This window comes from Solanum tuberosum, unplaced genomic scaffold, assembly GCF_000226075.1.
Source record: "Solanum tuberosum cultivar DM 1-3 516 R44 unplaced genomic scaffold, SolTub_3.0 scf00007, whole genome shotgun sequence".
Classification (NCBI taxonomy): domain Eukaryota; kingdom Viridiplantae; phylum Streptophyta; class Magnoliopsida; order Solanales; family Solanaceae; genus Solanum; species Solanum tuberosum.
Genome location: NW_006238933.1, coordinates 562,191 through 575,404, shown reverse-complemented (window position 1 = coordinate 575,404; position 13,214 = coordinate 562,191). Strand labels below are relative to the sequence as shown.

Genomic DNA, 13,214 nt, shown 5'->3' with positions numbered 1-13,214 from the left:
CACCATTGTCAACCACAATTTATCATCGTCTACCACCAGCCACCGTCATTACAACCACCACAATTGCTAACTACTACTGTCAGTTGCTACCACACTTATCTCCTTTTTCATTATAATTATGTCAATTGTCACCACTACCCCTATCTTTGTAGCCACCGCTACTCCAACACTACTACCACCACTACAATCAATTTCTCCTACTAACAAACTTCGTCATCACAATTAGCATCGCCACCAACTACCACCATGTATTCTTTAATCACCACCACTACCATCACCACCTCCACCACTATTATCAACCACTATCACTACTGTGTTCAATCTTTGCTACCAACAACCTCCATCATCATAACTAGTACTGCCACCAACTACCACACACACATTATCAACCGCCACATATTTTTCAGTCAACACCACCAATTACTAGCATCAACCAACAACACTATCAATTGTCACCATTATGTTAGTCACCACAACACCATCACCTCCACCGTCACAACTATCACTACTATCATTACTAGCCACTAGCAATAACTATTACTATCACCATCACCACTACAAATTATCTCCATCATAACTAGCAATCATAAGTGTTTTTTCTTTTATCAAATAATGATTTTATTTTGTTAATTTTTTAATATTTAATTAATTTTTATTTGAATTGTATTTTTATTGTGTACATTGCAATAAACTATGTACAATCAATATTGAATAACAATCCATCTTAATCATTCAATGTTATTCAGATGTGCATTCAGATTTAGAAGTCTAAATCTTAATGAAAACAGATGATGCCTAAACCTTTTCTTAATAAGTAGTAAAAGTTTAATTGATATTAAAGTTCTCAATATTAAAAATAATTAAATAATATATTTTTCCAATTTATAATTTAGTCCTAAATATATGTATTATCTTGCAATATTAAGAACATTAAAATCAACTAAATTTTAATATAATATTTTTCTTATTTAAACTATTTAGAAATGAATTTTTAGAATTTGCTATTAATAAAATAGAGATTTTATTTTATTTTACCTAAATAATAAAAGTCATCAATTATTTCTTATGATAATAGTACATATTAATTAGGATATCAATTGTGGACTTTAAAACTTATGAAATAATATTATATTTTATTAATTAGATAAATACAAGAAGTTACATGGAAGTTAAAGTATCGAGTTCTCAATTTATTTCAAAATCTTAAATATTAGTTCTCATATAATTTTTTCAAAAGTGATTATTATCCTTATGTCAAGACAAGATATAAGTTAAATCAACATTGATTGTTTTGAGGACCTTAACTTTTTTCTGTTATAATATTTATATGTATCTTTAAAATTTGTGTACTCAATAATATAAATTACACACATAATAATTTATTAGGTGTAATTTAAGCGGCTATTGAAAAAAAGAAGAAGAAGAGAAGAATAGAGCTTAAACCCTAAACCCTAGCTCTGATAAGTTCCATTCCCACTTTCACACCATTGCTGAAGAAAAACAAAAGCAAAAGTAACAGAGTATGGTGAAGGCGTATCTCCGGTATGAGCCGGCGGCTTCTTTTGGGGTTATAGTATCTGGGGAGTCAAATATTGCCTATGACAGCTCCGGCAAGCACTTGCTAGCGGCGGCGTTAGAGAAAATCGGTATATGGCATGTAAGGCAGGGTCTTTGCACTAAAACCCTAGCTCCTTTACCTTCATCAAACTCAAAAGGCCCATCTCTTGCCGTTACATCAATGGCTTCCTCTTCTTCATCCCAAGTAAATCTTCTTTTCCTTCTCTTTTTTTTTTCCAGCTTTTTTTCCCTGCCTTGCTAAAATTCAGTTGTATTTCTCATTGCCATAGTGCTTCTCCTTTGTTCTGATATTGATGTTTTTCCGCCGCTTTAATATATAAATAAATGAAAAATTGGTTCCAAAACAATTTGGGCGTTATTGTGAAATGTTGGTATAGAGGATGACTTTTATAGATTGGTAAGGTTGTAGTTTTTTTTTGGTCTTTGGTCATGTATTTCATAGAAATGCTGGAAATGTGTGCAAAAAGGGATGGGGTAGGCCTAGATTCATACATTTATTGCAAAAGCTCATGACGCAATTAAATTAAAACAGACGCTCCACCATCAACCTACTAGCAACGGGGAAGACTACATAGCATACCTTATAGTAAAAGCTTGGTCGAGGGGTCTCTGTGGAAGGCGATCCAATTAATTGAGAATGATTAGTTGTTAGTTAACACATGTTACTGTTTCACTTACATTAGTTGGAACTAAATGGGTCCAAATAGGCAAAAGAACATGGAAGGTTTCATATAGCCCGTCCCAACTAGTCTAGGATTGAGGTGTATTTGATTGATTGATTTGGTTTTTAGATAAGTTCTGATACAGCATGGTAAATCGGGAAAAAATATTTTAAGTATGATTTTATCCAGATAAGTATTTCTTCCTGTATGCATCTAGGCTTTGGTTCTACAATAAAGGTCGTGTAGAGTGCATGGTGTGTTATATGGGCACATTGTGTTCGCGTCAAGTTTGGTAAACCAAATCTGGTAGTTTTGTCAAGAAGCGTATTGAGGCGATTACATTATCTATTCAGTTTCAAAACTGAAAACAATGGATTTCTCGATTATTAAAATAATATTCTTCTTGTATGATCTATTTGTAGTGATGTTCTGCATTCATGCTACTCTTTCATTTAAGATGTAGTTGTATCTTAAAATGTAAGGCATTAAAGAGAATAATTTGGGCTTAGGGAAGCAGGAAAGCTAAAATGTCAAGATGATTCCGAAGTCAATGTTGTGTGCTATGTTTGTTTGGTCAGACTCGATATATTTTTTTGTTGTAGTGGTTTGTTTCATAGGAACAACAACAACATACCCAGTGAAATCCCACTAGGTGGGGTCTGGGTTGTTTCATAGGAAAAGATTGTCAAACTTATATATGGTTTTAGTAGTGATAAATTGGACTTAATTGCAGATAGCAAGTGGTTATGCTGAAGGAAGCATTAGAATCTGGGATTCCGACAAAGGTATATGTGAAACCACATTGAATGGGCATAAGGGTGCTGTGACGGCCCTTCGATACAATAAGCTTGGATCATTACTAGCATCAGGAAGCAAAGATAATGACATTATTTTATGGGATGTAGTGGGTGAGACTGGCCTGTTCCGCCTTCGGGGACATCGTGATCAGGTTCATACTATCTTCAAACTAGGCATAACGTACTTTCATTTCTGACTTCATCTTGTATTACTTGTGAATTTCTAATTTTGTTCCATTGCCATCTGTGTTGCAGGTTACTGATCTTGTTTTCTTAGATTCTGATAAAAAACTGGTAACGGCTTCTAAGGACAAGTTTTTGAGGGTGTGGGATCTTGATACTCAACATTGCATGCAGATTATAAGTGGCCATCATACTGAAATATGGTCCATAGATATTGACCCTGAGGAAAGATTTCTGGTCACCGGTTCTGCTGACCCTGAACTTCGTTTTTATGCTATAAAGCATGAGTTAGCTGATGGGCAATTGATTGCTAACAAAAACGAAACAGATGTAAAGGACTTGCCTACTGAAAACAAATGGGAAGTACTGAAGTCATTTGGTGAAATTCAGCGTCAAAGCAAGGATAGAGTTGCAACAGTGAGGTTTAACAAGTCTGGAAACCTGCTGGCTTGTCAAGTTGCAGGGAAGACAGTGGAAATATTCCGTGTGCTGGATGAGTCTGAATCTAAACGCAAAGCGAAAAGAAGAATCAGCAGAAAGAAGGAGAAGAAATCTGCCAAAGAAGGCCTTGAGGCAACGGAAAAAGGAGAGACAAATATTGGAGCTGAAGGAGGCAGCAATCCTGTTGTTACAGTCCTGGATATCTTCAAGCTTCATCAGACCCTACGGGCTGGAAAGAAGATCTCCTCAATTTCTTTCTCCCCACTTACTTCAAAGAATTCACTGGCTACCTTAGCTTTGTCTTTGAATAATAATTTATTGGAATTTCATGCAATAGAAAGCAATTCAACTAGTAAATTGAGTGCTATTGAGCTTCAGGGGCATCGTGCTGATGTCAGAAGTGTAACTCTCAGCTCAGATAACACTCTTTTGATGTCAACTAGTCACAGTGCAATTAAAATATGGAACCCTACTACTGGTTCTTGCCTTCGCACAATTGATTCAGGATATGGTCTTTGTGGACTCTTTGTTCCAGGCAACAAGTATGCTGTTGTTGGTACAAAGGGTGGGACCCTGGAATTTATTGACGTTAGAAGTGGTACTTGTGTGGAAGTAGTGGAAGCCCATGGTGGATCTGTTCAGTCAATTGCTCTAACTCCAGATGGGACAGGTTTTCTAACTGGCAGTGCCGACCACGACATTAAATTCTGGGAATTTCAAATGGTGCAGAAGTCTGGTGAAGTGCGTAATCTGACTTTGCTATCTAAATTACTCTACACCTCCATCTTTCTTGATAGTGTAGTGCTATTATCTCCACTTTGCTTCCAAATTTTGGGATTTCTTGTTGTTGGATGGTTTAGGAGAGGGATCCTGGGAATCTTGTGAAAAAGATTATTTACACTTAACCACATATACTAATATAATTACTCTACAGCTATAATTGTGCTCTTATACTTGCTCAAAAAAAGAGGGCTATAATAGTGCTTTTAAAGAAAAGAAATAGTAGCATAGAATAACTGATTCCTGTACTTTAGTGATTCTATGAAACTGATCAGCAGACCGAGGTTCTCATCTGAATAGGAATTTATCTAATATAATATGTCGAAGCCTTGATATAATATTGGATTGAATTCTTACAACCTCACTTTTGGCTTTTGAAATGCACTAGTTTCTGCTTAGATAAAGATAAAAAAACCATATTCCTGCTGGTGAATAATGATGGGCTCTATTTATCTACATACAGGGGTCTAAGCATTTAACTGCATCTCCTACAAGTAGTTTAAAAATGAATGATGATGTTCTAGTTGTTGCTGCGAGCCCTGATGGTAAATTTATTGCTGTTGCCTTATTGGATAGCACAGTAAAGGTAACAGTCTTAACTTATTTGAATTGTATATGTTTTGATTTCTGAAGAACAATTTAAAGTTTGACATTCTCATCTCTTGGGACTTGGAAGTATTCATTATGAAAGTATTTGTAAAATTATCTGGTCAAATCTCTTGGCTCTTTTTCTTGAAGTTTGTAATTACTCTTCACTCCTGGTACTGAATTTTGCTATATATACAAGCTGTTACCTTTTCAAAAATGAAGAAGATGGTTTGTTGAAACACTAATTGGTACTTATTTTTTGAGAAACAAATGATGCCTACTTGTCGTATCAGTTTTTTAAGGCCTTGCAATTGTGTTGTTCACCATCTATCTTTCCGTTCAATTCTGAGTTTATTTTAGTCATTTGCTTACACATTGCTTCTTACTTACCATATGTTTATTTTTGATGCTTTATGAGCTACCTCTAAGCTTATGGAGTTGAAAAAACATTTTTCATTTTTAGTTGTTACACTTGGTAATTTCCCATGTGACCAATAGATCAGGGATTTGAGCCACGGAAGCAGCCTCTAATGCTTGCATTAGGGTAGGTTGCCTACATCACACCCCTTGGGGTCCTTGGTAAAAGTCAACCTACTTCCTAATAATTTTTTTTCCAAACATAGACACATCTGAACAGCCCGGAAAAGGCTTGAGACTGAGGCAAGATCCTAAAATCATCTACCAAAACTTATGTCTTGCTTGAATTCTAGGTTGCTTTCGTTACACTGTTAAAACTTTTAAATCGGATTGTTTTTCTGTTGCATCATTGTATTTTGTAGTCTACTCAATGCTTTTATGTTTTATTTCATGTCAAGGCTCTTTTTTCTGCCTGATCTTACTTAGACCTAATATTTATGATGTCCACATGATCAGGTCTTCTATATGGATTCACTCAAGTTCTTCCTATCACTCTATGGGCATAAGCTGCCTGTATTGTGTATGGATATTTCTTCAGATGGGGATCTGCTTGTCAGCGGCTCTGCGGACAAAAATGTGAAGATTTGGGGTTTAGATTTCGGGGATTGTCATAAGTCACTTTTTGCGCATGCTGATAGGTGCTTTGGTTAAATCGTTAAGTAATCTAGTATTCAACTAGGTAACATTTTGCGATTAACAAATGCTGATACTCTCTTTTCATGGCAGCGTTATGGGAGTTAAGTTTGTGCGCAACACCCATTACTTTTTTACTGTGGGGAAAGATCGCCTGGTGAAGTACTGGGATGCCGATAAGTTTGAGTTGCTTTTAACCCTTGAAGGTCACCACGCGGAAGTTTGGTGTCTTGCTATGAGCAACCGTGGGGATTTTGTAGTTACTGGGTCTCATGATCGGTCAATACGCCGTTGGGATCGTACTGATGAGCCCTTTTTTATTGAGGTATTCTGTGTTAATGTCTTAAATACTGTATCGATTATAGACAGTTTAAGTAAGTAATTATAAGTTGCTACTTAAATTTGCAGGAAGAGAAAGAAAAGAGATTGGAAGAGATGTTTGAATCAGACATTGACAATGCATTTGAGAATAAGTATGGATCAAAGGAAGAAATTCCAGAGGAGGGAGCTGTGGCATTAGCAGGGAAAAAGACTCAAGAAACTCTTACTGCCACAGATTCGATCATTGAAGCACTGGACATGGCAGATGCAGAACTGAAGCGAATTGCTGAACATGAGGTTTCCTTTCTGCTTAACCTAGGAGGCATCTTCTTACTGTTCTTCCTATACTGGAACAAGAATTAGAAGAACGAAATTAAATTAGAGAGTTTTTAGGTTTGATGCATCTTTTTTATAGACTTAAGCCTACTTAATAGAACATTCATAAAATGATTTTGGGTTATCCAAAATATTTTCAGTGCAACTTATGAACAAGATTTTTATAAAGAAACTGACTACATAAAGGTTGTCAAAGAGGCGGTTATCTAAATATATGTATCTTTTCCTTGCTTTCTCTTCTTCTTTGGAACCAGGTTTTTGGATGTGGAGGGTGATAAGTGCTAGTTAATTAATTTTTTCTTATAAAAAAAGAAACTGTTATAAATTTTTTGACTTGGTAATTTCTTGAATGGCGACTACTATGTTTACATGTAGGAGGACAAATCAAAGGGCAGAGTTTCAGAATTCAGGTCTAATATTCTCATGCTTGGGCAATCTCCTTCTGATTATGTTCTTCGTGCATTGTCTAGTGTGCATACTAATGATCTGGAGCAAACGTTAATGGTAAGTGATTATTTTGAAGATTATATTTTAATTAGAAAAGTCAGTTTTTTCAGTAATTACTTCCTGACCTGAAATGTTATTCAACTGTTTCAATTCAAATGCCATCTTTACGATTCCATACACTTGAGTTTAGAGCTTTGACCATGCATATTTTATTGAACTTAAGTTGGCAAATTGCTTCCTAGAGGCGTTGTGCCTAATTGTGGGCCCCCAGTTAGGTTTAGTTTTTTAATAATGGAAGCTTATTGGTCCCTCCCATTTAACTTCTGATGGTGCGTAATTAAAGATTAACTGTCCTTTTGAGGGTAGTGAAATTAATCTGAAACTAGCCCAAATGGTAATCTTAAGTTCAATCTCCAGAGGGTTTATGATTTTTGCATAATTGTGTTTTGAGCATATTTTTGGACTTCTTTTGTCGTTTGTAATTGTTCTATGTATTCTACATGATTGATTTTTATTGCCTCTTTGAAGCTTTTTGAAGAAGAAGATTCTTATCAGTACTTCAACTAAACAATGTCTGCCTTAACTGTTAAATGACTTAAAAATAGACCAGACCCTTCTTTCCAATGGTGTAGATTAGACCATTAGATGATGGATATGCATGATAGTTGTCACTAGATATAATCAAGTAATAATCAAACTTCCTGCTTTGAGTATGGACACTAGTATGTTTCTGTTCCTGGAGCCTATCTGTGGTTGAAATGGAGTCGATTGGAGTTGTGTGTTTTACTCAAAATTCATATCATGCCTTGAATCCATCTGCTTGGAAGGTATCCAAAAATGATCTTATGTGGCCATTCTTACATCATGTGTCACCCAGGAAAAAAGACTACCCCAATATTTTCCTACCTCATATTATCTAGTGTCTTGTAGAATGACATCATTGAAAAACATAGCTTTTGTTTATTCTTGCTCTAATGCTTGACACAAGGGTTGTATAACTCACTCCAATAATGTGTTGTCCTACTCAATTCGAGAAAATCAATAATTCAACTTACCAAGCTTTACTTACACATAAACATTTTTTATCTCTTTGAATGTGTCTTTTCAATTGAGTTTAAATGGTCTGTATCCTTTCAATTTTTATTTTGTCTTATATATATGATTATATTTTACATAATCCTTGCAGGCCTTACCCTTTTCTGATGCTTTGGACCTCTTGTCGTACCTTGAGAGTTGGGCCTCTGCAATAGATAAGGTTAATATTTTCTTTCAAGGAGATGTGAAGTTTGTTGCATTTATTTATATTATAAAACACAAATATTGTGTTTGAACTTTTGAAAACAAAGTAATTGAATTGATTTTCTCACATTAAGGCCAATCTCCAAAAGAGTGGAGAATCCGTAATTTCAGTAGCAATCAACAATTTTCTTTTTCTGTATTTTTTTTTTGTATAAAGTAAGGCAATCAGCAAATCTTTGCACGTCAACATCAACTAGGTAGTATTATGTTTCTGGACTTGTAATTGTACAAAGTATGCTTGCTTGAATGAAGTTCTTAACTTTTGTTGTTTACAAGCTATGTCCAATCTTGAATTTTACAGTAATTATCCTTCTAATGTTCTTGCAGGTGGAGCTTGTTGGTAGGGTAGCAGTACTGCTAGTGCAACTTCATCATCACCAATTGGTTTCAACTGTCTCTGCCAGACCCCTCATTACCCGTCTAGGCGACATTCTTCCTGCAAAAGTCAAAGTAAGTTTGATGAGCAGTTGAGCACATTTGCTATGACTTTTTGAGAGATTTTAGTAAAAGTTGACGATGTTCCTTGGATTTTTCTTTTCTGAAATTTGAAACTGTTCAACCATGTCTCAATGACTTTCACTACCTGCACACCTCACCCCTTTCTAGTATCCTTGTATAAATTAAGCTTGTAACTGCAGAACCAATGATAGGGGAGATTCTATTTTTGACATGAATTCTGACCATCACAGGGATGCCAAGATATTATGGGTTACAACCTTGCTGGAATGGATCATTCCACGGTAAGTCTTTTGTGATTTTGAAGGTCATTCTCTTTTCCAAGTTCAGAAGAATGTGAATAGACTATTTCTGTTGTCCTCAGCAATTGGTGTCTTCGCGGTCGGATGCTGTATTTCGAGATGAAAAGACTAAATTATTGGAGATACGCTCACACAATGCGAAACGTACTGAAGAAAGGGAAGATACAAAACAAGAGAAGAAGAGAAAGAAGAAACAGAAGAAGTCGGATGGAGGACATGTTTGGTCATAACTTATTCAACCACGCTTGTACCTTTCTATATGCCTTCACTTCTTAGTGTTCCCTCTGGAGGGGAGGGTGGGGGTAACAATTTTGGTCATACAACTTCAGCATGGATGGTTAGAACTTTGATATGAATTTTGTATATAATTTTGTTATTGAGTTGTAAAGACTTGTAGCCCTAACTAGCAATTGCTTCATTATTACCAATCATATTGAATGGCAACATGAGTTTTAATTTCTTAAATGACAACAGCTTTGTACTGATAACTGTTCCTCCTTGCTGACTGAAAATAGAACATTCTAATGGTCAGGTTTAGAATATAATTAGGATTTTAAGCAGTAACCTGTGATTTTTGAAAGTGCATTGTAGTAATTGTGGAAAACTTCTTGTCACATATTTTATGATCTCTGTATTTAGTGGTATGATTTGTGTACACTCTGTCTTCTTCATTAGGTATGTTGTTGTATGTTAGGCTACTTGTCTCATTGTCTTAGATATTTTACTCAGTACTAACCTCAATCCGATATTTCAATGTCAATCAGTGGACACATAGGTCACTACAACAGAATATAATAACATCAGCAACAGTGTGTGTCATATAAGCAGACACACATAATCATGAAAAACATATTTAAATGATTTTGTAGCTAGAATGACCTCTGTATCATATCATCCTCATCACTCAATTTCTTAATCACTTATGTGTACACATATACTAAATGCTATTGTTCTCCTGATTTGGCATTTGGTTGTGTATTTGTTCATTTCTTGCTTATACATGCAGCAAACAATTTAGTTAATTCCCACACAAGTAGCTAGTGGTTAATAAACTTGTTAAGCACTTTAGATTCATATCTTTGACCTCTCCATCCCATCAAATTGATGTACAAGCTCCTTAAAGCAATATCATGTGCTTATGGAAGCTGACCTAGCTGTAGAACATATGCTTCCGATTGACAGGTTAAAAGTTTTATAATGTCATGAGTTAATGAATAATGAATCCAAAAATGAACTGATTGATGAAAATGTTGGATAACACTGACTAAGAATATATATATATATATATATATATATATATTTAGCAAAGGAATCTGTAATGGTAGAAAAGTTAAACTAGCAGAGCCTTTGTTGTGTTGGGAGATGTGAATGTCATTCCCTTGTCTATACTGAATGATTTAGTAAATAACTCGAATAAGTATGGAGTTATCTATCATGTGTCCAAGCCATGCTCATGTGTTTTGAGTGTCTCTACCATGTTTTGGCTCTACCATGTCAACCAAAATGAAGTGTGTTTGCTTTTTATTTAGGGGTTTTTGGACTAGCGGTGTGTATGGTATGGTGGTTTGATTTTTCAATTTTCCGAATATTGGTTAAAATTTTTGAAAAATATTTTCTTTAAAAAAACAATTTCCTTAAAAATAGAAAAAATAACTACCCTAGTGAAGTAGGAAAAACAAATTTCAAAGTATTCTACATTGATTGTGTCCTCCTCACCCTCAAACTCAACTTATCTTCATCCCAACCCTTGTAGCCCCACTCCCATCTCTCATAGTATTTTTTTTTTTAGATCATATGCAAATTTTTTAGGATAATAATCCACTTATTTTCTTTCGTACCGAAAATACCCTAGATTTGAATTCCTTTCTATAAGAGTCCTGAACAAAATGATACAAAAAATTAAACTAAGCACATAATGGGTTGAAAAACTATACTGAGCATTTCTGGGTTTATCGCAGCCAAACACTAATGGGTTGTTTGGTACAAAGATTAATAACACAGAGATTAGTAATGCAGAGATTAGTAACGCAAGGATTAGTAGTGCAAGAATTATTTTTTGCCAAGTGTTTGGTTCATTGGTTACCCTCGAATTATTATGGGTTTTTCTATTTTTAATTGGGTCAAAGTAGATGATTGCCTGACAATATTATTTTTAATGACCTTCTAACGAGCTAGGAGAAGAACAATTTTGTTGCCATGCTTGCTATTTTTTCACTTGAATTATTTGAGGGTAAATAATTTTAATCTTAATAAATTGATCACTCACAAATCATCTGTTTTCAATTTTAAAAGAATAGATTATCTACCTTTAGAACCGAAAATGCGGTAAACAATAGTAAAATCGAATAAACCATCTACATTTTCATATAAAAATTGCAAGTTGTAGTTTTAATATGTATGCAATTTTACAAATTGTTCAAGATACAAATAATTAGAATATCACATATATATCAACAAAAAATACATTCAATTAAGATCACAAACGCCATGTGGTGATATATTTGCATTTTCAATTAGTAATTATTAAATAACTCACATTTCAGTATTGATTTGTATTGGATTTATTTAGCAACAAATAATTCTCTCTAAATAATAAATTTTGCAAGCTAATTTATTTAAATAAATTTACTAGTAAAAATATAAAACATAAAATGAGAGAATTTACAGTAACATCTTTCTCCGTATCCCTTTTTTTTTGACGAATTAGTTGTAACAAAATTTCTCTATTGATAGCATGAATTGCTCTTTCATATTCACTTATGGGGAACATAATGAATGCATTTAACTCAAAACGTAATTTAGAACATACGATGGGATTGTTAATATTGTGTCGAAGCCTTGACCTAATTAGGCTCTTTCTAGGAGTAGAATCCATGAAATTTTTCATAGTAAAAAATAATAACAAAAATTAGTTTTGTTCTTGAATTAGAGGTGATTTAAAAATAAAAGCAAGAATAGAAAAAAATCAAAAATATTATCAAGAATAGAGGTTTTACTTAGATACTAACAATGAAAGAGATGAGAGATAAATAAGAGAGAGAAACGTATTCCATTAAGAGAGAGAATATTCTTGTAATTGAGATAATATTCTTGTAATTGAGATGAATAATGGAGAGAAAAAAAAAAGAGATCTTGTTATGAGTTCCAAAAAATAAGCACACTAATAACCCAAAACAGAAAACAAAAAAATACGTGTATTATTTTAAATCATCATATTTATAATTAAAAATTTAAATTTGTAAATAAAAAAAGTATATTTTATATTGTAAATTAAAATCTTAAACACAATATCCTTTTAATTTTTCCTATTAAAAACACTAATTAGGAGATATTTCTCCATTTTAAATGTTTTATCTTTTAGTTTGTTATAATATTCTTCTCTTCTTCCATGTTACTAGTATACGTACCCACGCGTTGCACAAATATATTAATCTTTTGATTATTTTAATTTCAGAAAATATAAAATAGTTCAAATATTTTTACACGTTTGTCATGTATTATTTTTATGTTGTATTAATAATTTTTTTTTTCATATTAACAATTTATTAGTTCAAACTTTTCACATGAAATGTTATTAAATGACCTGTTTTTGCATATGTTTTTCCTTTGAAAAAAAAAAAAGGTTCTAAAAATATTTTTTTACTATCCTTAAAATTAGTATAAGATTAGAATTGAAAAATAATAGGTCTTTTTTGTACCATTTTCTTTAAGAATCTATGGACATATTATAGGTTTCTATATTCTAAAAGTTAAAGACAGTTCATTTATCTTAAGTATACTAATAGTTCAAAAAAATTACTTTTCAAATAAATAACATATAATATGATTTCATCACTGTGCTCTATAATTTATTATTTTAAAGAAAATATTTAACTATAGCTTATTATTTTCTTCCCATTAATATTTCTGTTATTTATAAAAAAAATATATGGTTATTATTTTTATCAACACAAAATTTAGGCCATAAACATAAA

General features: G+C 33.3%; 1 protein-coding gene across 1 annotated transcript; it reads left to right on the top strand.

The window, feature by feature from the left end:
- Positions 1-1,376: 1,376 nt before the first annotated feature.
- Positions 1,377-9,708, top strand: LOC102603891 (WD repeat-containing protein 3-like). Its single transcript, XM_006338831.2, has 12 exons — positions 1,377-1,762; positions 2,974-3,189; positions 3,293-4,402; positions 4,905-5,027; positions 5,903-6,084; positions 6,173-6,404; positions 6,488-6,697; positions 7,112-7,240; positions 8,370-8,438; positions 8,810-8,932; positions 9,172-9,222; positions 9,303-9,708. Exons 1-12 carry the CDS (start codon positions 1,523-1,525, stop codon positions 9,468-9,470), a joined length of 2,853 nt encoding a protein of 950 aa, XP_006338893.1. The 5' UTR covers positions 1,377-1,522; the 3' UTR covers positions 9,471-9,708.
- Positions 9,709-13,214: the final 3,506 nt, after the last annotated feature.

Excerpts from the sequence above, each read along its gene's own strand:
- LOC102603891 (XM_006338831.2), top strand. The coding sequence starts at position 1,523 with ATGGTGAAGGCGTATCTCCGGTATGAGCCGGCGGCTTCTTTTGGGGTT. Across the intron at positions 6,698-7,111 it reads AGCGAATTGCTGAACATGAG|GAGGACAAATCAAAGGGCAG; the intron begins GTTTCCTTTCTG and ends GTTTACATGTAG. Across the intron at positions 8,439-8,809 it reads GGGCCTCTGCAATAGATAAG|GTGGAGCTTGTTGGTAGGGT; the intron begins GTTAATATTTTC and ends ATGTTCTTGCAG.